Here is a 27,656-nt window from a genome sequence, read left to right on the forward strand (position 1 = left end):
TAAACTCAACAGTAAATGTGTAGGATTTCCCTTCATACCTCAATACCTGAGCAAAGTCACTTCAAGGTGATTCCTGAGAGAATAGGATCCCGGGACCTATTGACTTTCTTCATTATTAATTCAGTTTCAAGCTCACAGCAGCGGCACCATCATTTCAAAAGCAGAGATGAGAAATTGGAACAGCTGGAGGTGTAATACTGTGGCTTTTCTCTCTGGTCCGCCTGTCAATACCCACACAAAAAACGATGGAGGTTGCGGACCACATGTCGGGTCAAGACAGAGTGCCACTGGAATCCAAATTATTTTCTATGGCCATGAAAATAAAGTACAAAAGCATTTTTTCTTTTTATTAAGTAGTCATTCGAGTAAACAGAGCTCAGGAGGAGATCCAGCTAAGCTTCTTCTCACTGTAAGACTTCTTATGACTTACCATTCCTCACACACAAGAAAGGCCTCATGGAAAGCAAACAATGCAATGTGGCTTCAAGAGTCGATGGCAGAAAGACATCATCATCGTGCAATTAAGATATTTCCTCTTTTTCGGGAGGAGCCCTTTTTTTGTATGGTGCCAAAGCGTTATGAAAGACTGTAGCAACAGTTGTCACCACAAAAATAAATGTCCCATGCAAAGCCAGAGCATTGAAATCTTCCACTGGCAGCACTGATTTCACACTTTATCAGGGAAAACATAGCAACAGGAATTGCAAGACACTGGCTCACTGCAACCTGTGGCCATAATGCCCACGGACCAGAAAGCAAACATTAACCCAACTTTTCAGCCTGCAGTGATGAGAGAGGAGCAGTGTGTAATGACTGCCTCGGACCGTCCGTCAACAGATCTATAAAACGTTATTACTGCTCAAGATAAAGCAATGTCAATGGAAGGGGACAGATGTGCTGCTGTAAGTATTTGTCAGCTTTGTTCCACACCCCAGTTTGTCTGACAGGCCTAACCTTTCACTGCAACACACCTGACAGACTAAATCTGCCTCCTTCCGCTGGTTATCCTGATCCTGCTTTTCTACTGCGAGAGACAGTAAATCACTAACAAGCTCGGCCCTCGGGAGAATCTGGAGAAACGGCCAAATCACTTGGGTAACACTTTACTGTAAGTCCCTCTGTTTGGCATTCATGAGAAGAACACACATTAAATAAATGGTATACGAGTTTGTAATATAACTGCAGTGTGGTAAGTAGAAAGGAAAGCGGCATAGCTGTCAGGATAATTATTCAATGCACTGCTAAGATGTTCTGCTGCAGAGTCCTTCAGAAGTCGTCAATGATGGGAAGATTACAGTCCTTGTAAAAGGATGACACTTTTGACAAGTCAGAAGTGACGCTTTTGTCAAAACACATCTCATAAATATTCACTAAATAGCTAATCCCTTTTGAAAACTACACAGTTATGAGGTACAAAGTCAAACAAAGAAGAATTTCATGGAAATTCTTGACAACAAATGTTAAAAAAACTGATTTTTCTGGTGTGCGCTGCTTTTAAAAGAGCCAATTAGTAATACGCGTATCCAAACAACTGATAATGCTATCGTAATGTGTGAAATTATATATTTTTTACAATATGTATCCCCTTCATTGTGCATTTTCGAAAATGAATCAACTGCTCCTGCTGACTTAAGTGTTCATACTGCATTTCCTCTTCCATACTAATGCTACTAAATACTCGTAACATGTTCAACACATTGCTCATTTTGTTACCAACCTTTTTATTTCATGACAAAAACCAGACTAAAATGTAATAAAAAAAAGTAAAATATAACCTTTGAAAATAAAAACTTACGAATGCACAAATGTGCTCGTATTATTTTATACAATGCATCCACATATTTATTTAATGTGGATGCATCCACGATCCCTAATGATAGACAAGAAGCGGCAACAACACAGCTCAAACAAAATAAAACAAAGTAGGCTACCATCAACATAACATCTCATCTTTGCGGTCGTAGTGTTAATGTTACTTGCAGTCTGCTATATTTTGTGTTTACAGGCCATACCGTAGGAATGAGTCAGCACAAATGATAGTGAGTGGGCAACTACTTTCTAAGGAGTGTGGGTCTGTGCCCATGTCACAAACTATAATAAACAGTGCTATTTCTGCTAACCTTGCAATCAACAGAAACGCATGTAACACGGGTAACTGTAAACGAAGCCTCAGAATGCTTAGAAGACAAAAATAAAAAAAATCTATACTCAAATATGAGATGAACATTTAATTGACTAAAGCTCACATTAATCAAATGACTAAAATGTCACAATCAAGAGCCAAAATGAACGAGTCATTCATTTAATCATGTTAATATTGTGAAAAATGTCAATAGCTCAGCAGCAAAATCCTATTGCGGATAACTGAATCAAAGCTAAATTCCATCATAACAGCAGTACCAGAGAGTTGCGCAACCCCTGTGCCATCTAGAAAATGGTGCGACATGATCACAATGTAACCCCAGAGAGGTACTCCATCACAATACGTCTGCAGATTAATGGCTGAAAATGTCACAGGGAATAAGGTCACGCGCTGAGAGACCTGGCTATGAAGAGACATCTGAGCACTTCCAAGTCTGAGTTGCACTTCCATGGTCCACTGAGAAGCCAAATGTGCTGCTGTCAAGCCCTGCCTTGCAAACACACATACGCACACACTTAACACCGGCATTAGCGTGGCCTCTGTGATGAGGGAGGACAGAGACAGGGTAGACTCTTACATGGAACATTAGACATGATTAGAAACCATTCACTGAAATGCCTCTGTCCCCTCGATGACACAGCATTACAGCCAAGGCACGGGGGATGGTGAGCGCATTCTTCACTGCGACACGTGACGTACAACAATCTACAAACTTTGCCAATGTCAAACTCGGTAATCTATACTATTTTCACACAACACCGGGCCTTTCCACATCTGGAAAAATGAACACTTTGGTGAAGGTGTATATGAAGAGGATACATAAGCCAAATTACAGTATTCTTTCTATATTTGTCACAGATGACGGATGTTAAACTTGTTCTACTTAGCACCAGAGCACAGGTATGTGACGGTTATCAGTCCATCAGTCTATTCAACACTTTGGTAAGACAATCTCCACAATCTCCACAACAATTGCAGATCCTACTGCCAATATTCTAATGAGGGTAGAAACTATTTTAATCCCTTGAAAAAGCCATATTGTTCTTAAGTTTGAGCACTTTTGGTGACTTTAGACTTGTCCTGGACTCATGTTAAAGGCTTGCCTTTAGAGAAGGATGATCTTATTATCTTCTCACATAATGTGCCAGGCAGAGTAGTGGATGAACATTATCATCTTGTCCATCAAATAAATTGCTTTTTTTCTGCCCGTAATTAAGGCCTAGGGAATGTCCCCTTACAATACTTGTGTAAAATAATATGCCGTACGTTTAAAATGTTTTATATTGGTTCTTTCTCATGTGTCGCTTTTGACAATCTCCCAGATATGATGTTGCCGAAGCAGCAGATTGACCGAATACAAAGCAGAATAATGGAAATGTGGCTTTTTAATGCAATACAGTTGTATTTAACACAAACACACAATGTGACACTTGATTTTTTGAACCTCTTGCAAGTAGAATCAATAACCTAACATGGCCTTAAAGCAAGAAGAACATGAGGTTCAGCCTCCAACCATCCACCAATTAAAATCAGAGCGAAGTATGTGTCTTCGTGGGCTTACTGCTAAGTTAAAACAATACAAACTGTCAATCTAATAAGAAAGTGTGTTCGCAGTGGAGCAAGAGCAGCAATATTCTATGTTTTATTTGGCACTAAACAGGGGCCAAGATATAAGGCGAGCTTGGGAAAAGAGGGGAACAATTCCAGTCTAGTGTAAAAGTGTGAAAGTCGGTCTGAACTATTGCACCGAGATTAATATGCACTTTCCTCTCAGTCAATGTTGAAGAGTCCTTGCCACCTGTCTCTGCCCTTATGGGATGCCACCTGGGGCGTCTTACAACTGGCTGCAATGTCATCTGCTACTGGTTTCCATCAGAGCAGCACAAGAAGACACTAATGAAGGACAGGGACAATGATTATTAAGAGCTGGGGAAATATTCAGTCAATATCAGCAGTTTTCAAATTGTTGACTACCAGGATTTACCCAGAGTCACAGCCCTTTACTGAGCACATATGTGTCCTTAAGAATCGCTTTTATTTACACATAATCTAATACAAGTATTGTATGTATTGATGCAGTTTATTGATTAAATGATACACTGCAGCCTGGTGCTTGAGGTTATCATATCTGGTGATATAATACAATGGTCAGACTGGGAGGAAAAAACTTGTATGCTTATTATACTTATGTTTATGTGTAATTTGAGAAATATCTGTTATTGGAAACACTTTGAATGGCTGTAAAAGAGCAGGTTTCTCAGAGCCGGAGCAATAGCTTCATCAATAGTTCCTCTTTGATTGAATTCCAGAATCAACAACCTGCAACAAATCAGCATTTGGAGACACCCAGCAACAACATAATCATGTTTGGCCTGAGAAAATCTAATTCTCAGTCAATTATCTTGGCCTCAGTAGAACCGATAATGGCTGCTCTTAAGCAGTAAATTGGCACCGTTTAAATGTAAACACAATGTTTCACACTGAACGTGTTGGCTGGGTGTATCAGGTTTCCATTTTCTGGTCCGGGGCCACTTTTTCATTGGTGGGCACCGGTGGGGGGGGTGGGAGACAGGCCGCTGGTGTACAGAGGGGTTCTTGGACCACATTAACATTATCAGTAAATCCCATCACAGCCACAGAGCAGTGAGCCGGATGCTGTGGCAAGGCCCCAGCCAGGCTCTACTCCGCTGGCATATTCCGGAGCCAAAAATAATGTGATGGAATCACGAAGGCTGTGTCACAGCGCAACTGAAGGCGATGTGTTGTCTTCCAGTCAGTCAGGATGACAATGGTATATAGTGTGACACCTACACAGTCTTAAAATACAGTGCCTCGCTGTGAAGCGCAGCAACAGAAATCATTCCATGTCAGAGTTTCTGAACGTGACAAAAAGTGTGGCATTGCGGCACATGAGATAAATGCTGAATTCCCAACAGGTAAGTCATTCACACCGACAGACTAGTTCAATTTGGAGGCTGAGGGGCGGGTTTTTTCCGCACAGCTCCTTTTGTTTCTTAGATGCTATTCCTCCATACACAACATAAACCTTGATGAAATGTTCAATACCTTTTTGTTTACTGTATAATGTAATGTGCGCTGTTGCAATATATCAGAATCAGGTGCCATACTTTTGCAATTGTGTGATACAGCTTTTAAAAATAGTTTTTTTTTGTTGTTTTCTTTAAACTGCATAACCAAATGTAAATGGATTATATTTGAATAAAAGCATCTCTACAGCCAAGATGGGCTTAACTAACGCGACACATTACTATAACACATTACTATTAGAACTGAGCAGCAATGCCATCACATGCAGTTATATGGTGGACGATTAAAATGAATATGGCATGCCATAAGCCAACAATGAGCAGCCCATTTTAAAGAAATTGACATGCAAAATGTTTTAAAAATACCGCTTGAAGTTCATAATTAGTTGCTGCAATTACTGTTTGCTAAAAATGAAAGTTCAGCTGACACTTTAAATGAGCTGTGTCAAAACGTTGTCTTTCCCCTTGACCATTTCATTGAAGTCTTGCTCCTGCTGTTGCTGCACTCTCTAGAACTCGGAAACACTGTTCTGATTTCACTTTCCTACAGCAGTAAATAGCCCAAAGCTACAAACCAACATCTTTGACCTTCTTACTCTCAGTTTTTACAAGAAATAATGAGGCTTATATCAGAAGCAAGATAGCCATTTCACTCATATGTCAATAGTACAGCCTGGGGATCCAGATGTTTTTTTTATTGTCAGGCTACTCTGTTAATAAGCCCATTGATTTTCTCAAATGACCTACATTTGAATATATGACTTGACCCGAGTTCATTGTTGAAATGCCCTTAACATGAAGGCAATAAACTATCCAACAGTGCATACACACACAAGAGCTGTTTGGTATTTCAGTCGCCGTGTTCTTGATCCTCTCCTCAGCATGGGCTAGTGTTTGGTGCTTTTCATAGACATGTAGATAAGTAGAGCTCATGTTGACAGCACTATCCTTATTCAAAGGAAAGTGAAAAGTTCATACTTTTCATGCCAACTGCAGGATTTTGCATGATGTTGTTTGTTGTCATCACTGCTGCACATATTGCACCGCCCTATGACCATGTTGACTGTGGAAGTTGCAGTCTCCTGCTGCTCTGGGCTGATTGAAATGGTTCACAATGTCTCAGTGCTCTCTATTCGTAGAGCTGTTTCACCCTCTGCTTTCCCATTTTACAGCTTGATTCCAGCTGTTCTAATGGCTCTCGCCTGTAGTCCTCAGATTCGCTTGGTGAGATTAACAGTTGACTGCACATCCTATGAAAATTATGATACCGTACAGGGAGGGTAGGACTCTCCTGGGTTTATTGTACTATGCACTCCTTTTACAATCGACGCGTGCAAACATGCAGCAACCACACAAATATAAAAGAAAATGTGCAACCTTTCATGGAATAATAGCTTTTAAAAAGGTCGGTCTAGTTATACCACCATTGCTGACAAAACATCCCTCTTAGTTGTACACACCCAGCGTAATCCTTCATGTGAAAGCTCATATACTCCTACAGTAAAATGCACCAAGAGCATCGCTTCAGAGTATGGCGTATCAGACATTGTGACAGGCAAAGTAAAAATTCAATTTTCTCCTCAAATGACTGCTGTATATGATCAGTAACGCTACCAGTCAGAGGTGCCAGGTGAAGGTCCTCTGCAAAATACAACCAGCTATTAAAATGAAATATGAAACGGTGTAGCTCCCCACAGGGCAAGGTGCCTTATAGCGTTACACGCGCTCGCGTTCTCCTTTTTAACGTCAATTAAAAATGCAGTGGGATAAAGACTGCAGCTGAGCTTCCGCTCTCCAAGTAAGAACGGGTTTCATATGTTCATCAACGATGGCGGTGAGATATACCGTTTTAAGGCCTGCCCCCGGCCTTAACGGTGACCGTAGAAATAATTTGATTTGAACTTCCTCACTCTTCACCACACACACACACACACTAGTAAGCCCACAAACTGTTAGCTAGTGCAGTAGATAGCTAAGTGCTAATTGTTTACTACTACGTTAGCCAAACATCTTAAGTGGAGCAGTTATTTAGGTCGTCCAGGGTTCCAGGAATAAAACTCCAGTGTTGCTGCTCTGATAAACCCACTGTATGCTAACATTATCTTCCAAGCACCAAACGGTTTACGAAGTAAACAGTTAGCTTAGTCAAACATCTAGCAGCTAACGTTATAACGATGTCTTTAACCAAAACAAAATCAATGTTAATGCACCAATAAGAATTATAAAGATATATGTTGTCCCACCCTAACAGGTGCAACAGTAGAGTGAGGGAAATGTCAATCTCTCACACACACACACACACACACACACACACATACACAAGATCTAATTCGTCAAATAATTCAAAACACATATATCGCATATATGACGATGCTGACACAATTTGTCATTCTTGTTTATTGTTCAGCCCTACTAGATGGATGTTTACTCGTGGGTTCTATTAGAAGGTATATTAAGTTAATTGGGTTAGTTGGCCAAAGATCCTCACCATCGCATTTATCGCTTCACAAGTAATGGTAGTGGTCTTAACAAGCTCGAACAAAGCACAATCTCTCATTGAGTTTTAACTCCAGCAAAGGTAAGAGCAGTGTCACATTTGTCTAATATTTTGGTGATAACTTTTCCGTACACTCATGGGTACAGAAAAGGGTAGGATGTCATTTTCCAGACTGTAAAGCATGGCAAGTATACTGCAGACATAAAATGAATGTACATGGCCTAAGGCACCCTCCAAGGACGTGGTAGCACACATTAATATTTAAACTGAAAGCTTTAATATTGCTTCATACACTCTTGATTTCATACAGTCAATGTAATATACCCAAACAAAACAGTGTAACATATGCACAGCCTGTGGTATTATTTGTAGAATTATAATTCTTTTCTTAAACTACCAGTGTACTGCATGTATAAAGCAAGCGCAGTACACAAACACTAGCTGGACCATTCATCGTCTAATAATGCATCCAGTCCAACAATGTTTTTTTCATAAATACAATGACAAAAAGTAAGTTCACAAATAAAAAAAAAAATACTTCCAGAATTTGTCCAATTGTCAAATAACAATCATAAGTTACTCCGATATTCTCTGTGAATAACCATGCATCACTACAGAACCTTCAATATGTTAGCACGACGTGCGATTTGGTGCGATGCTCTGTGCATGAGTGTAAAAGTGAGCTGTAGACCTTTTTTCTCCTCTGCTGTTTCATAATTAATTAATTAATAACATATTATGTGTTGTGCAAATATCAGGGGCTGGGATATTAAGATAGGATCCACAGAGACAAAGGTTGGTGCCAAAAAAAAACAAAGCACGGAATACTAAAACAATATTTGCAAAGCAATGATTCAAAACTTGAGTTTCTTGCCTTGTATTGTTTGTGCAGTTTCATTTTGAGGTGACTATCGTGGGATGGTGCTACATAGAAACATAAATAAAGGATGTTAATTCTGAACAAGCTTTGGAGGTCTCTGAGATGTGTCTCTCCTCTCAGTTATAATATCCTCAGCCACAGTCAGACAGGCTTTTTCAGAGTCATATTTCCAAATAATAAACTATATTTAAAAAGGAAGAAATAAGGCGGTACAACTCCAGCTATTTTTGAAGTTGACTTCATTCTTCATTCTAAACCAGGTATCTCAAATCAAAATCTTATCCGTTGATTCTTGTAGAGCGACTACATGCTGCTTGTCTAAGTGTGCAGGCAAGACTGATGCCCAGTGTCAACTCAAAAGATACTAATTTTTCATCATATTGATTGTTTGATCTAAAATTTGACATTTCTATTAAATTAAATACATATAATGAACATTATATAGTGACTGACGCCCCCATTTCTGGGCAGCTTGTTTCCTCTGTCGACCATCTGCAATTGCTAGTCTGCGTACCTTAGGATGTAAATTAGTGCAGAATTAGAAGCAAAAGTGTAATGCAGACATGCCTCATTACACATTGAGAATCATTATGAGGAAAATGACATGCATTGCTTTAGAGATTGATTATTGGGGAGTACATGCACCCAGACGAGCAGCAGCGAACTCGCTTTCGTGTGCAAAGCAACTGAGATGGTCTCTGTGCTTCAAATCACACAAAAAGGCAATAAGGCTTGTACTTGAACATTTAAAAATAAAGTGTCTTGTATAACTGTTTTACTTTGTGCGAACAAACTACAAGAAAAGAATAGATTTCAAACAATTTAGATTGCTTCAAATTAGACTTTGGTTTCATTTAAAAGCAGTTACATTTTGCCACAGCAGAAAGTGCATATATTCAAAGAAGGCAATTGAATACTTTCCGAAGGATAAGACTGATGTCCTAAAAACACCTTTATAACAACACTCAATGGGGAACCTTCTGTCAGCTTCCATTTAAAATAAGACTTCCATTCAACAATTAAATGAGGTAACAGTCACAAAACACACTCGATGGCTTTCTTTTGTCTCGTTCCAAGTTAGTTCTCTACTGTGTTCTGTTTTAATGCCACAAAAGGGCAATTTTCTTCTCCTTCCATTTGGTATAAAAACAAGGATGCTGTGCTTTGGCTGGCGCTCCAGAAGAAGACAAGAAAAAAAGCAAAACAGGGATGAGCTTTAAACTGTGGCTCCGCTCTCCAGAAAGTCATTAGGTCAGAGAAGTGTGGAGGATGGTCGGCGAGGGGCCTTTAATAATGAAGAGCGTATGTTCCACAGGGAAACACCGCCTGAAGCAGACATTTGCACTGAGGCTGCTATGGAAATGAAAGATTTTTGAGTTGCAGAAAAGGTCCCACCATACCTGTGAAAGAAACCGGCAGGCTAAAGCTCCTTAAAAGTGATAGTTGTTTGATTTGGTTGACAGCATTTTAATATCCGACAGGATCACCGCCTGAATTCTATTTCTCATTGCTCACTGTCTGAAAGAGGAATTCACAGATAGACCTAACGTCCAGGCAATGGCTGAAATATTCATTTCCATGTGTGTAGAAAGCTGTTGAACTTAGCAAAAAAATCAACTTTAACATCAACAACATTTGATGTTCCAAAACAACCCACATAACAGAAGTTCAACATGCAGTAGAAAAGAGCTTCTGATGAATACAACAGTGAGGAATTGGACACACCAGAGTACTGGGCAGATGCAAATCCCCTCCCGAGACTCGCAGGCTTTGAATGAACATCCAAATTTAGGCCTTGGTAGCAATTTAAATGAAAACTAGCAGCTCCAGTTTCTGTTGCACACATGGCGCATTGTATATTCTCAAAGAGCTCTAAAGCAGGACTAAATTCGTGTCACAGCGTGAGCAACAGGGCTCGACTATCAGATGACACATTCATAAGCTCCTATCATACTTCAGCTGACCTGTGCAATGTGCTTCTTTTTAGCAATAAGAAAGCGACATCGTTCTTCTTCCTTTCAGTTCCATATCTTTAACAATAAAACCAGCGACTTATCACAGCATTCCGACCTGCAAAGGGTACAGTTGTATTCACATTCCAGTCTTTGTCAGCAGGGATGCACCGATCTGTCTTCTTCTCCCACAATACCTACATACCTATACCGAGCACTTTATAAATCTGTATATCTCACGATATCAAATTACTTGGGTTTGTATGATCACTACTGAACATGTGTGCACCTACATAAAACTGATGAAAATCATTCAAATGAATGGTTCCTTTGGGAAATAAAATTCTTGCTGCGAGTTAGATGAGAAGATTGATACCACTCTCGTTTCTGTTAAATATGAAGCTAGGGCCAGGAAAGGGATACCATAAAAATGGTAGCTTGATTAATTTGTGAAAAGAAATGATGAATAAAGAACAACTTGTTCTTATTGGAGCCTAATAACTTCCTGGAGTGACATCTCACGGCTGCAGCTTTATATTTACCGGACGGATATTGACCTTCTCATCGAACACTTGGCAAGAAAGCAAATGAGTGTATTTCCAGAAAATATGAAACTGTACCTTTTATCGTTGTTCTTTCACGTCTGATTGATGCACGATCCATTTAATACGGTTAGTATTGCTGCCAATAACGATTCACTATATTGCATTTTTGACACCACAGTTAACCATTTCAAATCTCTATTTAGCTGTTGTCAGGTTAAATTCTGGCAGAGACATTCCCCCGAGACCTCCTTAGGGATACTGTAACCACGGAGATAAGCGACATTGTCCCGCGTGAGGAGTGTCGTGGGGAGACAGATGCTGGAGCCTGACCTCTGATAACTTTGTCAGGAAGCTTGGCGTGATGGCAGAGAAATCGGAAAAAAAAATATATTAAAAAAAAAACGGATGCAAGCACAGGGCTGCCTGGAAATATCTCCAGAATTCATTTCTGCAGCTACAACACCAAAGACTTCAGGGAGCTGATGTGCCTTGTCGTGACCGATGAATCGGAGCACTGAGGTAAATTTGAGTCAGACATGAAAATGTTGGTTAGATGAACAAGACCGAGGTCAAAAAAGAAGAGTATCTAAAAATGAGAACCGTCATGTCACGCTTGCCACAACTGATGAAGACAACCCTTGAAGACACTCTTCTTGCAAGTCTGTTTATTTTTAGATTTTTTTTTTTTTTTTATGTACCGTAGTCCCTTTTAAGGGGCCTCACAGAAAAGACGCTCCTGACAAGACGACGTACTTGTCAACACAGTTTATAGGCTGCTTTGGTGAGCTGCATCTCCGGAGAGGTCGCTCAGTCATACGCCACTTGTCAGGTATTTTTCTACCTCTGCATAAGAGATTAGGGGAAGAGTCACATAGCCAATTAGTGTCATTACAATGTCTCAAGACATTAATGCGCATACGACAGATCCATCTCGATTGTTGTACGATCTTTGAGGTTAATAACGGGGGGCAAAATGTAATTGCTCTACGTTTGATTGAGCCAAACACATGAGCCACGAGATGAGGCACTTTATGAACAATCACCCCTAAATCAACACTCTGTCACATTAGTCAACTTCATCATTAGGCAAGGCTTTTGGATTTATTGCTCTGAATTAAAGACAAAATGTAAATGTGGGGTGTTTGTGATTTATATCTGCTACTAACCTGAGATATTGATTGGAGGGATACTCTTTTTTTTTTTTATACTTTTATAAACAATTAGTCGCCTAATCAATTCATTGTCAGGAAACTAATTGTGGTCAACAATTTTTCCAAGCAAAATTGTGCTGCTTTTCTCTGTTTTATGTGATCGGAAACTGAATCGTTGAGTTTTGGACAGTTAAAACACCATGGGCTATGGCAAATTGTGAAGGGCCTTTTTCTCTATTTTCTGATATTTTATCGACCAATCCATTTATTGATTAATAGAGAAAACAATTACTAGATTACTCATCATCGTCATTACTATGAATCTATAAATAATCTACAGTAAATACCGTATAATGACTATACAAAACCGTGGTCATTGAACATGTTCTACTCTTTTGTAGAATAGTTTAATAAACTGTCTGAGAGGCAATATGGTAAGCATAATACTATGATCATAAACGATGCTTACTTTAGTTTTGTATAGTTCTGTTTTAGTTTTGCATAATGCATGTTGTGGAGGCCGCTCAGGGCACGAAAGATGTGTGTGTGTAGCCTACATGTTACATATGTTGACGCCTGTGTTTTAATGTTTTATGAATGTCTAAATATTGCTTCAAACTGGATTACAAAAGTGTGCCCTTGAACTTCAACATGAGCTGGCTCTGTGTGTTGCACTGTGTGGTTCATGAGCATGCACGTCAGGGACCAAGGTTCACACATCAAGTTTGCACAAGGCCTCCTACCCACCCTGCCACAGCTCTGTACAGACATCACAGACGTCAGTTTTCTGTGGCTCTGACGCAAGGTTTCTCCTGCGTCTTTCCATGTTCAAGCGAATCCTAATATGGTATATATATATATATATATATATATATATACATGCTAAGGTAACCCAGACTTGAACCTTAATTTGGTAAAATGCCATATTTAATTTAGGTTTATGATTGCTTTTTGATTAGTTAGCTTTTTTTCTGTGTTTCTGACTGTGTAACGCCTTTTTCTTTAACAATGAACAAACACCGCAGGAAACCATAAAACTGACACAATGTTGTCAACCTTGGGTGTCTAATTGTGATGCTTCTCACTCTGCTTTTGGTGAGTGATCCCTATTTTCTCTATTGGAATTTCCTGGTTAATGAGGACAAAGTGGTTCTCTAATGATCAGAACAGATGCGACGTCTCTGCTGGGACGTATACGACACAGTCTTTGGCTTCGAGGGCTTGAACAATCAGAAGAACTGACAACGATTCATCAAACATCAAACCTTTCGAAGAGTGATTGGCATTCCATGTGTAGAACACAACAAACGTCCACTAGCTCTAGAAGATGGAGGGAATTCGGTTGGAAGAACTTAATCCGCTTTTTTATTACACCCCACATAAGACATAAACAATTGGGTAAAGAGCAGCCATGCTGGAGACAGTGTGGGCAGATGAATGCTAACCACTCACACATTTTCTGGACATGTATAAAAATACAAACATTCTGGGAGTTATTCAGACTCTGGAGGAGATTATGTACCTGGGATTGATACCTGGCGACATAATTCAAAAGAAGGACATCTACCTCTTTAAAGTCCTGATACTCGCAAGTAAAAAGGCCATCACAAGGAGCTGGATGAAATGTGAGCCTCCAAGCCCAGGACAGTGGCTGGACATTGTAGAGGAAATATATTCTATGGAAAAATTGACTCTTTTTCTAAGGATCAAAGCAGGGATCCATGATCAATGCTGGAGAAAATGGACTGTATACAAGAGAAAAGATGAGTAGTTTCCTCAGCTGCCCTGAAAAAAATAGGCCAAAGTTTGTAAAGAGTGAGTGGTGACCCCCTTTTATTTTATTTTTTATTTAATTTTCACTTTTATGTCTATTTGTATTTGTATCATTGTATTTTGTTCAGTGAAACAGCAACGAAATAAAAAAAAAAAAAAACATCAAACCTTTTTTCAAACGGAAGAACTGCAACAGTAACTGCTGTTTGTACATGAATATGGGGCATTTCAAACTGTTACTGCAAAAGCAAGCAAACCAACATAAATCAACACCGAAACACCGCAATAACACCTATGTCACCAAACAACCCTCGAGCAATCTGTTGCCTCGGACAAGTGCGCAAGCGTAATGCACATAAATGTGAAAGTCACCAGAGCATGGAGCGATGCGCTGGCTTTCTTCACTTGACAGTGATTAAACATTTCCCCGGCACTTTTTTCGCCACTTTCTACCGACCCTAAAATATCGTTACTAGTGCTGTCTGTGCTGCCGTCTGTTCAGCTGGCCCCACCAAACTGTAAAATGTGCTTTCCTAGAATTATGCCTTTGATTTGTATCCACTGAAGGCTATTAATTCCTTGAACAGGAATGAAACAGAGAGCAGAACGTGAGAGAGAGAGAAACAGAGAGACAGAGAGAGAGAGAGTCGGAAAGAGATAGCATATTAAAACAATAACAGAAGCCTGTGCTGTGTAAGTATGATGAGACAATAATGTCAGACAATCGGTCTCGCAGTATTAACCTCACAAGTGCCCCGGCTAAACACAAATCAGCCGGCACGTACTGGATTACATAAAACGAGTCAAAGTTTAAATTGTGTTCGGTCACTCTACGCCCATGTTATTGCTTAAACGAAAAGAAGTGTTTTGTTTGAACAGAGCAGCGCTCGGCATAACGGTTACTGAGGGATTTTGTTTCATGCAGGAATGACCGTCACACTTTATGTTGATAATTGCCATGGTAATACTTATCGCTGCCTTTGAAAATGCTTGCAAAAATATGCAAATATTGTCGGGTAGTTTGTTCCACAGCTAAAAAATTAAAAGTAGTTTAATTTATATGAATTTTTAGGCTTAACTGTGACTGTTAACAAAACAACTGGAGTCACGTGTCTCCAATAAAAAGAAACTCCTTTTCATAACCAAGCAGGACTTAATTAAATCACCTCGGATATTAAATCCACATTTTAAGCCATTTCTCATGTCTGTGAGTAATGTGTTTCCATTAGTTGAACACTATCCTGGTTTGACCTTTACTTGATCATTTTCTGGCATTGATTGTGCACCTCCTACTGCATGAAGTTTAATTTACACCTAATTACTGCTGCACACCTTAACCATACGGTCTCCGCACACGTCTGCCCACTCAAGGACGCCTGCACTACGCACACAAACACACACAGACGGTTGCTGACATATGTACACACATTGATTTTGAATCTCTGGGATTAAGATTTTCTTCTTTGAATCTAACTTTTCTCAGGTCAATGCACTCAAAATATTTCACACTGATTTCTCAATGTGAGCTTTGGGGCTAAGTGGCTGGCACTGTCATCTCACAGAATGAAAGGCTCGAGTCTCCTTTGTGTTAAGTTTGAATGCTTTTCATATTTTCAAGTGGTTCGGGTTTCCTGCCAAAACCCAATATATGCAAATCTGGTGAAGTGGAGGCCCAAAATTGCCCTTAGGTGTGAATGAGAGTGTGAATGAGAGTGTGTGTTAGGCTGTGACAGACCGCTAACATCTCCATATGTTTCCCTGCCTTTTGCTTGGCGCATGCTGGTGTAGTCTGTTATACTTTAGACGTCACATTGTGCGAGTATGAAACAAGGGGATCAAATCGGCAGATTATTGATACAATTCCATTAAAAAGCAGTAATGCAAAAAGGATTATTGAACTTTGTGATACCTGTGATTTATCATTATTATTTAAAGCTTAATATACAATCCAATCAGTAAGCACCACAGGTAGTAATGGCATCATGTGGCTACAGAGTCAGTTTTCACAGCAGACAGCATGACTCTTAGTTTGCCACAGATCTAGTGGTAAATAATAAGTGGTAAATAATAATAATAAGTCTTAATAATAAGACATTTCTGAAATAGTAACTTAATTGATTCTTGACTTCCTATAGCAGCTAGGATAAGCATTACATATGTAAAAGCTTTTAAAGCTCTGTTCTAATTTAATATCTTGAAACAAATGCTATGATGCTTTAAATATCCCAGGTTAGTCTCAGAGAAAGTCTCATAGAAAAGGCTTCAATTGGCAATAAATAGGAATGAATGAGGTATGGCATGATGTCTTCAAGGGGAGACACCCTAAGGAAATTATTTTTTGTATTACAAGTTTTCTGAAATGTCATGTATAAATATGCAAATTAGGCATAATCCAAGAAAATATTTGCTCATTTGCATATATTTCCATAGCACTTGCAAGCACACCAGCAGCTAGCATATGTATGTCTTCATCACAGGCTAGCATTATATGGATTTCATTGCCTTTACTATAGCTTGCATTTTTTTGTTCGGTGGAGGTGTGTCGTTTCGCGTGGCGAGGATGTTGCTCCACTTCCTCCGGTCTCTGAGTTTTGGTTGCCGATTGCTCTGGAGAGAGGAGGCCACTTACGTCCATAATCTCTTTTGTGTCAAGGCCAGCATCAGATAGTTCCTGAATCGAGGCACTGCAGACAGAGGAGTGTTTTTCTGCTGCGTTTCTGCTTGCTTGGATATTCCGGGCAACAGAGCTCTTGACGTTGCTCTGCTTGTCACTTGGCAGGTGGATTTTTTTCTGTGGATGGGCACTGCTGAAACCTACTCCCCCATAGAAGTTTACCGTAAATGTTTCCATTTTGTAGCTGATTTTTACAGCATACTTTGTTACTTTGTATCTGTAACCTGTTCCGTGTTGGCGCAAGTGATCCCACCAAATATTTCTTTCCACTAACATGACAGGAGACATGTTATGGAAGCAAACTAGAGTTATCTTGCCTTAGAAGTATGAGTAATCATAGTGTATCTATGGAAAAGATGGCATAATCAGCATTTAATGGAAAGAGTAAGAAATGTAAAAAGAAAAATGAGGAAGAACATCCAATCATTCTCCAAAAGAAAAAGATGTGGCCACTAATCTTCAATTGTTGACTTGGCCAAGACCACAAAAGCAATCCTAAGAATGTACTCCCGAAGAGAAACATATGCAATCTCACTAAGTCCAGATGTTGTATTTCATTTTTTTTATTTCTCTGATATTTTCTTCTTGGGAAGGGCTGTTTCAGGAACAAGTGGCCCTTATCAGGCCCTGAGCAGTGAGAGATACCTGTGACAGCAGACATGTTCGAGGCCCAAGTGCTTAATCTGTGGTCTCTGCTACGGAGCAGTGAGGCAAATCACTGAAGCAGGCGGGGAGCAACTGCACGCATTTCAAATCAGCCGACGCGAGAAACGGAACAGGAGAAAACCACGTAGCATGAGTGCTGGAGCGCTGCTCTAATCGTATCAAAGACTACAAACAAACATGGGTGAACTGTGATTGATGGGAGTGCAGTTAATAGGACTCCCAATCCAACACAGTGCGAGCGGGGGGGGGGGGGGGGGGGGGAGAGGGTGGGGGGAAGTGGAGATCAATAGCGGCTCGGAAGCATGTTGGGGAACAATTCTGAATCGGATTGATGACAGCTGGTGATGATGTATTTGGCAATCTAATTTTAACACAAAGTAACTCAGTGATAGTGCTGCCACAAGGCTGAACTCAATCCTCGTGGGCCAACAGTATCACAGCTGTTGAGAAGTGAATTGTGTGTCTGCTGCATGCAGGTGTAAGTAGGGGCAGCAGTGCGGTTTCATCTTTGATTTTCAATTCATGCACTATGCCATGAAAGCGCATTAAATTATTCATCCTTAGTGGCAATCTCACAAATATTTTAGGCCCAAAAACCTCTTTTAGTGCACCGTCAGGCTTGGACATAGACTTGTGCTGGCTCTTCCAACTTGAAATTGAAAGAATCAGACCGGTAGGTATTCTTAGAGCAGCCCAGAGTAGTCAACAATAAACTAGCTGCACATTTGATGTAGCCACTCGTTGCTTTGCACACAGGCGTGAAAATGGTGCCAATGATTTCACTTTCTATCCTCCATCTAACTGGACTGGGATACGGTGAGCTCTGCCAGGGAAGACAGCCATGACACACACAGGGCACACACACATTCAGTTTTAGAAAAGCCTAGCTTGTGTATGTGTTTTCATGTGTGTTCACACATTTGTGTACATGGTCTACTCTACAATATATACTGTTTGTGTGAGAGAAGGTTTGCCTTTGGCAAGCCTAGCCAAGAAACCTTTAATGATCTATGCCTCTTGTAAATACTGCACACCATACACTGCCGTGCATCTTCACTAAAGATCATTACCTCCTCTGTATTAATCTCCAGGGTAATGGCTGAAATATTTTACAGGTCTTTAAAAGGCAATGGCTTGCGAGAGAGACTGAAAAACAAATCGGGCAAAAGAGAAAATATCTTCAATGTCTGTAGTTGGCGGTTACCGCTTAAGTATTATTTTATGTTTGAATCCACACAGGAAATTTATGGATTAGTACAGAGGTGTACATTAAAATGAAACACCTCGATGCCTCAATATTTCTTACTTACTCCGTGTGCCAATTTTTCTTTTAAGAAGGACACAGCGCAGCATCACCAACTGGCCTTAGGTTTGTCTGCTGAACGAGGCTTGTTGGGGGAAGGATGAATCCCTCCCCTGTTCTGGTTTTCTGGGCCAAGTCTGCATGATGGAGCTCCGAGCCTTCGGCCTGTGCCAGGTGGCAGCTGGGAGAGTGAGAATCCCCAGCCAGGCTTCAGCAGCCCTCACTCTGGTCCTCTGGCCACCACCGTTGCCACTCGGGGCCCGACACCAGCACTTCTGACCTGCAGATTGGTCTGCCTGCAGTAGCCAGTTTGTCCGAGCATCCGCCTCTCGCGGATCTGGTCAGCCGACAATGTCAGGTGTGTCCCAGCATTCACCATTTTAAAAACTATAAGCCAGAAACTTTAATCACAAAGTAGGGCTGCAACACAGCAGAGCATCCATCTCCAGACTATTCACCTAAATTAAATTCTGCTGCGTCTTGTATGGACACTCGAAGGAAATGTTCTCCCAGCACAAAGTGATGAATCAAATCTTAAAGTATTAATCAGCAAGATGCCTGTTGTTGGGGCTGGGCCATAGGCTCAGTGCATACAACCTCATACATTAACCAGGGGATCTCCATATTGCCAATTTGATATTTGGATGCGAGTGTGCCAAGAAATATAACAGCTTCATCAACCAACAATGAGCAAACTCTCCATGCAGGCTGAGTTGCTCCTACGAGAGATGGCTACTTTTTCACCAGCTCTTGGAAAAGGAGAGCCCCTTAACTCTCTTTTAATTAACAGTATGTTTCATCGTGTTAACTTTGACTGCTCTTAACACTAATATAACACGTTCTGTGTCATGTTTTTTGGAGACTTTTTTGGAGTTTTCTGGAGACTTCAATAAAGTGCAGAGCAATGGAAAAGCACCTCCAACAAAATGACTTAGGTCAGCCAACTGCAAGCCAACCGGTCTGCGTATCAATCAAAGGAGCTCTGTCCTTTTTGCAAGAATAGGCGACCGACATCAGTGAAGAATAGCCAGTTAAATGTGAGGTTAAACTTTTTTCAAAAAGGTGAGGTTAATGCTCCTGCTCCCTCTCTTTATATATTTGAACAGTGCTCCACATGACTTCTTCCCATGGCAACACAACCTCTGCAGGAAAAGCTCCTGTTACCACAGTATTTAGGTGGACCTTTGAAGTGTACACCACGGTGCGTATGTTGGCCAACTGGTCAAAAGCTAAATGAACAAATCAAAGGCTACAGTTGCAGTTCCTCGAGGCCAGTCTAGACAGAATGGAGGAACAAGGTGGGAGCAAAAGTACAACCTACAAGGATCCACTGCTGCCGCATTGGACGTTGATGCATGCAGAGCACACACCGTTATGCAAGGGCCATCTCTTCGGGGTACTGCCTCCATCCAGCTAGCTGCTCACCCTTTCACCCCCCCCCTCCCGAGAATAAGCTCAATTTAGGCCTTACTTTTCACACCCAGTTGCGTAATACCTTTACTTTCCAGGCAGTCCATGGTGACACTCACTTCTACGCCATAGAAATTATACAGTGAAAGACCGTTTCATAGTTTGAATTTGTGTCTTGCTTGTGCATTTTTTTTTTTTCCTTCTCCCATTTATCAGGCACATAACATCACCCTTACATTTCATTTGATGATGCATTATATCTTATCCATCTCCCACTAATAACCTCATACTCATCTCGACTTGTGAAGGGAGCGGTTTATCCCGCCACTGCCCTTATGAGCCCCATTTTCATTAGCATATTTAGTAATAAAACAGTTGTGCTTTCCCCCATTAATAATTGATCTACACTTTTTTTTATCAAGCAGCCATTTCAGTATACAGCTGAGCCTTGCTCTTGGATTCAACTCCTGCAAGATGGGGCTACTCTGAAGAAAAGACTTATTGATTCATTAATTTTATCATTTTAAATGGTGTAACATTTTGGAAAAAATCTAATACGAAACCCCATGCCACCCACATAATTAGGCCTGGCCAGAACATCAACACAAATCAATCACGTGCGTCAAAAATGTAACTCCTCCTGCTATTGGTAATCAATGCCACAAGTCAATTTACAGCCAATGGCTTTCACAGCCCGAGCCAATCCATTACGGATTCAATTGTAACCCATTAGAAAGGTGAGGGGTGATATTAAAAAGGTGACACTATCAAAATCAAATGGTTTCGGTCAATAACTTTGTTCTATAGGAGTCAGCCCAGCTCCACCGTCACACTGCATACCATAATGAAACGTGTAGGGGCTGGCCACTGCTCCCTACTGTAGCTTGAGGCCATACTTCACCTCTGCCCTGAGATAGATGTAAGAGCTCATAGACAGCAACACTTAGCTGACATCACCACATAGATGCCTCAGCCGTTCTAATGTCTTTTCATCGCGTGAAAAAGACTGAATGCATTCTTGCAGAAATGCTGCCTCAGCACTTGGCTCGCAGAAACCTCAGATCACCAGGGATGACTAGTACGATGTTTGAAGTACTTCTTGGGAAAGAAAACTAAACATTGCGGTTTGATGAAAGTGCTTAGTCTGCTCGTGTACAAACTGAAGCTGACCTTTTCAACATGTTACCAGCTGACAGGCTGCTCTGACAACTCGTCTGGTTTTCCAGACAAGACAAACTTGTAGAGCAATAGGCAAGCACTTGAAGTACAGAAAACGGGACCCGTATGCCAACAACAACACCATTCAGTGCCCACTCCACAAGTTTTCCTTCACCGTGCTGACATCACCTCCCTCTCAGACCCAACCTCCCCTTCATCCCGTCCTCAGGGTTCACTTTGTTTACTCTTTCCAAACCAGCTTTGACTGGAATCTACATGTGGTTTCTCCAATCACTGGGTGAAGACAGCATAGCCGGGTGAGTACGAGCCAACTTCCGTCCTGAGGATCACCTATTGCTGAGGTGGACACTTTCAGAACAGGATGCGGACAGAAAATCGAGCTGCAAAGGAGGCCCCGCAGCTGGCGGTCTCATTTTGTGTTAATACTTTCCAGAAAAAGAAGTGAAACCGCTATAAAAACAGAAATCAGTCCAACCTTTGAAGGTCAACCGTCTTATAAAGACGATACCCTGATCCTTATATAATACCAACTCAGTGTAGGCTGAATGTCACAGAAAGGCCTCAGAATCATCAAGAACAGTATGCATTTTTTGGTTTAGTGTTGCCAAAGACAAGTGATTTACATGATCTCCATTTGGTTGCAATCTATCATGTCCAACTGCAATTTAGTGACCAATTTCCTGCTTCCAAGCTATCTATTAAATGAGTAAGGATGCAATGGTGACATTAAGTAGAGTGAACATTTATTTAACTCAGCAGCACTAAGGAAGCAGAGTTATAGATAGTCATTGTGCAGATGTCAGAGATTATTAATGCCCAAATCCCCGGATCGTGGCATGGTGCCCCTTGCTAACACCAACACTCTGGCTTTGAATACACAGTGATTCAGTGGAATTAGAACAGCTTTTAACTCTTATTGTGCTCTCGATTTTGAAGTCAATAGCAGGGACGGGGATTCTCACAGTATTTTTTTTCTCTCCAACCCCGACTACTTGTGCGCATCTGAGGGGAACAAAAACACTTCTTTTAAAGACAACAGCTTACCGGTAAACCGCAGCTGCACTTTTCGAGACACAATGGCCACTGCCAGACCCAGATATGACGGAGAAACAGTCAGTCACAGGTGAGGCAATATATACCTTATATTTTCCTTAAATTACCAGGAGGTATGTAAACAACTTGACAGAAAACTACAGTTTGTGGGCTGCAGAAGATTTAGAGACTGCACTTAAAATTGATTGTGCGTCTACATAGCTTTGTACGGTGAAGCATATGGGCGCCGACAGGGACATCATGTTGCATTCAGGTGTAGCTCGTAAACTCGGGAGAAACTCAAGTTGTAGTTGTGAAGTACCCTCCTGTCATCTAGTGGATCTTTTTTTGTTTTTAAAATTAGATTAAATGCTAGATAAATTATTTAAATTTGACCATATAGTGTGGTAGATAAAAAAAAAGATCACGCTTGTACCATGTAGCTTTCCGTTTGAAAAAAGAATTTGAAAATATAAATGACAGCTGTCAGTCAAGGCATGAAACCAAGGATCTGTTGATCGAATCAAGACTCCATCTTTTAGCTATGGCATAGTCGTCAGTGCTAAAATCGTGACACCTCTACTCTAGGACTGGATATGTGACACTGTCATGATGCATGAAAAAGAGGCATTTGTAAAAAGAAAAACATTTTGTGCTTTAAGCGGTACAGTGATGCACTTCCATAAGGTTAGAGGACTCACAAGAGACATTTAAAACAAAGAATGGTCAAAATCGAAGTATCCTGCTCTACACAGTGTGAGTTATACAATGACAATATGGGGATCAACTTGTTCTTTTTTGTAAAGGAAACCCAGACACTTGCTTTGGTGAACTGAAGTCTTGCGATCCTAACAGTATCTCGCTTGTTAACGTAATGTCTGCAGTCTGTAGATGATGATGAATCAAATCCATTACACCAACTCATGGTGTAATGTACCACACAACCTTTGTAGTCAGGGGTCACCCACAAAGTATTCGAGAGCAAAACTGCCAGCAAGTCAGAACCCACGAACACACAACAATAACAGCAGACCATCATTTCTGCTCCAACACAGACCCACACAGTGCTGTACCAGAACCAAAGACACTATCAACATGTCAGGGAGGCAAGGTAACTCAATGAACAAAAAAGTGTTTTTAGGACCAGATCTCAACAGAGCACATTAAGAGCTACTTCATGGATAGATAATAAAGCACATAATCCTTTGTCCTATATTCATATGCTATGATCCTTAAATGCCGCTTTGATGAAGTCCATATCTTATGTGTTGCCAAAATGTGCACTCTTACGTAAAGATATATCCTAAACAACTGGTGACTATTTTTGAAAATGTGAAAGAAGCAAAAGTAAGGGGTTTAAAATTAGGAAAAACTTGGAGACTTTATTAACATACTGCATATAGACACCTCTCCATCAGATTGTGTGCTGGCCTTTGCACACATACAGGCACACATACACTTGTGTGATACTATCTCACTATCTCACTTAATTAGCTTCCAAAGGCGGCCTTCCTTACATATATAAGTGAAGGGACCAATCTGTGTCTTCCACTATACTATCATCTTTTAAATGGGGTACACATTTCAAACAACCTTGAGCTGTTTGTACTATGTGATGCTTATCTGGCGCTGAGGTCACTTAGATCAAGGTTATTTAGTTGTTTTTTATAAATAAATATATATATATGCAATAAACAGGACGCAGCATGGTGTGTCTTGCCTTCCCAAGCCTGTCTTTGTAATACATCAGCAGTGTGCTGCCATGCCGGCCTGGCCAGGTCAGCCTGCTGAATGTTAGATGGACACAAGTGATTAGGAGTGGGACACATTGGAGGAATTTTGGAAGAGATATTGCCAGAAAGGGCCTCAAATTCACGCAGAGAAAACCACGGGCTCACTACTTGGCATTCAATGTAACAACGCTGCTACCACAAAGCAAATTAATTTTGGACTAATTAGGCTAACAACCAGCTTTGGTGTTGGAAGAAATAAGAAATGCTATTATCATTAGTGTCCATTTAGACACAGCTACGAGAGCTTTCATTTATTCTCGATGCAAATACAGGGGAGCAGGACGGCATCAGCTTGCAGACAAAGATGCAGGTCCCGACCATACTCAGATCTGCGTCTGTCTGTCTGAATATATCTCAGCTTAACTGTTCTCAGTCTGAATATAAACATACCAGCCCGGAGGAGACAATCCAATTGACACGTAATCCTTTGCTTTGATTCAATCTACATTAATAAAGCTCAGTGCTGTAGTGCTGACAAACAAACTTCAACAATCTTTAACAAATTCAGGTGGGTGTTTTCTCTCTCCCCCCCCCCTCTCTCTCTCAGAGCAGAGGCATCGTCAGGGACTTCAGGAGACAAATTCAGCTTTTCATTTCATGCACAGAGCGAGGTAAACAGGGTTTTTCTTGCCTACTGTGATTGCCAGGCAGACTCCAAGTCCCTGTTTTCCACGCTGTGTTGGGGGGACATTTGGTGACATTTGCGACGTCTGACAAACAGCCAAGCAGGTCATTGCTATGCTGGAGAACGAAGAAGTGAGGGAGCTGTGGCCTTGAGGCCAGTAATCAATGGCTAAACTATGTTTCACTGTTTTCTTTTTATTTTGTATTATTGCCTCATGTAACTGCTATTGTTCCGACACTATACAGTAGGTACAGTATGACCAGTGCCCGTAATTCAGCATGTCTAAACTCAAGTGGAAACCCGGTAAAAATGAAAAGCATAATGTATAAGCATAATGACAACTAGACTATTTAAGCAAAAAATCACATTTCCATCAGAAATGTACGTTAATTTTTTTTTTCCTCTTTTGTGGATCCATATGAAAACTTCCTGATACTTTCAACCAGTAGCCTTCCGTAAATGTGGAAGATGTAGACTACACAAACCGAAAATGTGCTTGAACCCTCTTCCTCAAATGAAACAGCCTAATAGGTGAAGTGAGTGGGTCCTTGTATCCCATTTGACACCAAGAGGTAGACTGCTCATTATGGTAACCCTGTGAGACAAGCCCTCAGCATGTTTCTGTCATTTTGAATGACAGCAATTCTGTCACAATGATATCGTGACATAATTCAAATTCAATACAGTCAATGTGTTGCTCAGAAATGAGTTTCCCACATCACTACAGCACACGGCACTGCATATCTAGAGTTGAGCGTGCAGAACTAGTCCCATCAACTGCGTCTCCATCCATCCGATGTCGTGATGATCGGCAGAGATACAAGCTACGGCTCGGGGAGAGACAAAACACACTTTGGCACAGGGAGATTTTCACCTGCTGCACCGGAGGTTGTACCGCTGCCACGCGCCTGCAGTCCGAATCTATTCAACCTCAAGAAGGTTCCTGAAGACGCAAAAATGCGAAAGCTCTGCTGAATGTGCAGGGCAAGTTCAATCCGTTACAATAACAGGTGATGTCGTTATTTGTGGTTTATCAGCTCACACGCATTACAATGCAACATTTTAACATCGTGGATGACAATAGGAAATGTAGACTTCCAGTGAACCAGCCAACACTAGGCAAAAAAAAAAAAAAAAAAAGAACTAGCAATTTCAGATGATCAACTCTTTATCATTCATGAATTGTGGCTTTGAAACACAAATTTATATCCAGCAGCTGCACAACATTTGGCGCCCGTAACAAAACCAGACCGCACTAAGACGGCCCGTAGAGCCAAGTTTCATCGGACTGCGCATCCCCGACGGCCCGGTTCTTTCTTACCTCTCTCCTCGCCCGACACTGCCGAGGGCTCGGCGCACGGAAATAATCCCGAGAACAGGGCTAGAAAGACGAGTAGAAAAAACTCGGACATGTTTTCGGAGAGCGGGCTATATAAAGAGCCACGGTGATGCTCCCGGTCCTGCTCCTGCTCCCGGTCCGGGTCCAGTCTCCCCCTCCACCACCACCCGGGTTGTCGAGTGCCGTTACTCGGTGATGTCCAGCGGAACCGGTGCGCAGAACAGTGCAGCGCTCCCTCCGCTCCGCGACACATGCACACTGCCGCTCTAAACAGCGAACAGACGCACCGGAGACGGCAGGGAAATTGGAGTCAGAGGCTCAGGGACGAGAGGGAAGGCGGGGTGGGAGTGTAAAAGGATAAGGAATGAGTACGTTTCCTTTCTTTTCTCAATGATTAAATGCCGTCAAGGTGGCGCAGCTCGTCTGAAATTCATCATATCCTATTGGTTAGCTGTGCAGTCAGTGCAGTGGGTGTCAATCTGAGGTGGTTCGGAGGAGGGGGTCCTCATAAAAGAAGAAAAAGTCAGGGAATGAAGGATGAGAGAGGAGTAGTCTCGGCTCTCATCATTGAGTTAAGTAGTCTGTATACTAAGGAATTAGCTTGTCCCCTATATATATTTTAAGAAATATAAAAGTGTTCAAATATCTATGCTGAGCTGTGGGACTGGTTAACAGTCAAGGACACCCCAAACGGTCACCCACTGGACCACACACAGAACACTGCAATCTGGCATCATTTAGCATTGATCTGGAATAAAGCAGGAACACCTCACTACATGATAATAATTTAAAGCCATGTGAGATGCTGTGGTCCATAGTGCTTTGGCCTGTAATTCACCAGCAGTTCATGGAGGGCCAATTACTGCTTTGTTGCCATGAAAACTCAGGAAAAACAGGCTTTTGTGTAGCTACCTTTGTCAGGGTGGTTATTTTTAACAGGGGAAACAACAGAAGCTTAGCAAAAAAAAAAGTACTTGTGTGCTACTGAGATAAACGTCTCTTTGGTCAATCGTTGCAGTCAAATTCAGCACCAGAGACATGTTGAGCTAGCTGACAGGTTAATGATGAAAATGTTGCAGGATGCATTGAGTACGTAAGTATAGAGGCACAAAATATGTCTTGATAATACTCACGCAGGTTGAAAAATCTCAAAGAGAACATTTGTGATATAAGTTCAAGTTCAAATGACTCACCAGAGTCTTACAAATTATTACAAGGAAGAGTCGAAAGTCACCAACTGGCTGAAAGAAGCTTGGGAAATTTCCGTCTCCAATAAACACTCTAAAATGATCGCAGAGTTGAATTAAGAGTTTTTGACAGTCCTAAGTATTGAATAATTGAATCATTTAAGAAGGTCAAATCTATTTTGGGGCTGTTGGACTAGATGGGTGAGACTTCAGGCTTGATGTTAAGGTTAGTAAGTTGTTCATCGGCAGAAATATTTGTCACTGAAAAACTATTTGATTTTGAATTGCTCAACTTGAATAACTGCATTAAAAAACGAATGGAACATCATCATTTGAATTTGTATAGTTTCATTTGAATAATTGCACTTTGCCGGCAGGAGAGTGGGCAGCAGTTCCGGAGACAGACCTTCAGTTAGTGGTTAGCAGTAGCAACTCCAAACCCCAGCGCTGTTGTCTGGTC

The 27,656-nt window shown here is 41.1% G+C and overlaps 1 protein-coding gene across 1 annotated transcript in view; it reads right to left on the reverse strand.

The window, feature by feature from the left end:
* Positions 1-26,082, reverse strand: part of lrp1bb (low density lipoprotein receptor-related protein 1Bb) — a gene marked incomplete at both ends in the record, with an annotated part of 224,338 nt that extends 198,256 nt beyond the window's left edge. Inside the window, one exon of the mRNA XM_079170844.1 lies at positions 25,992-26,082. Coding sequence (XP_079026970.1) covers positions 25,992-26,082 — 91 coding nt within the window. The remainder of the gene's footprint in view (positions 1-25,991) is intronic.
* Positions 26,083-27,656: the final 1,574 nt, after the last annotated feature.

Source organism: Pholis gunnellus (genome assembly GCF_910591455.1).
Source record: "Pholis gunnellus genome assembly, chromosome: 12".
NCBI lineage: Eukaryota > Metazoa > Chordata > Actinopteri > Perciformes > Pholidae > Pholis > Pholis gunnellus.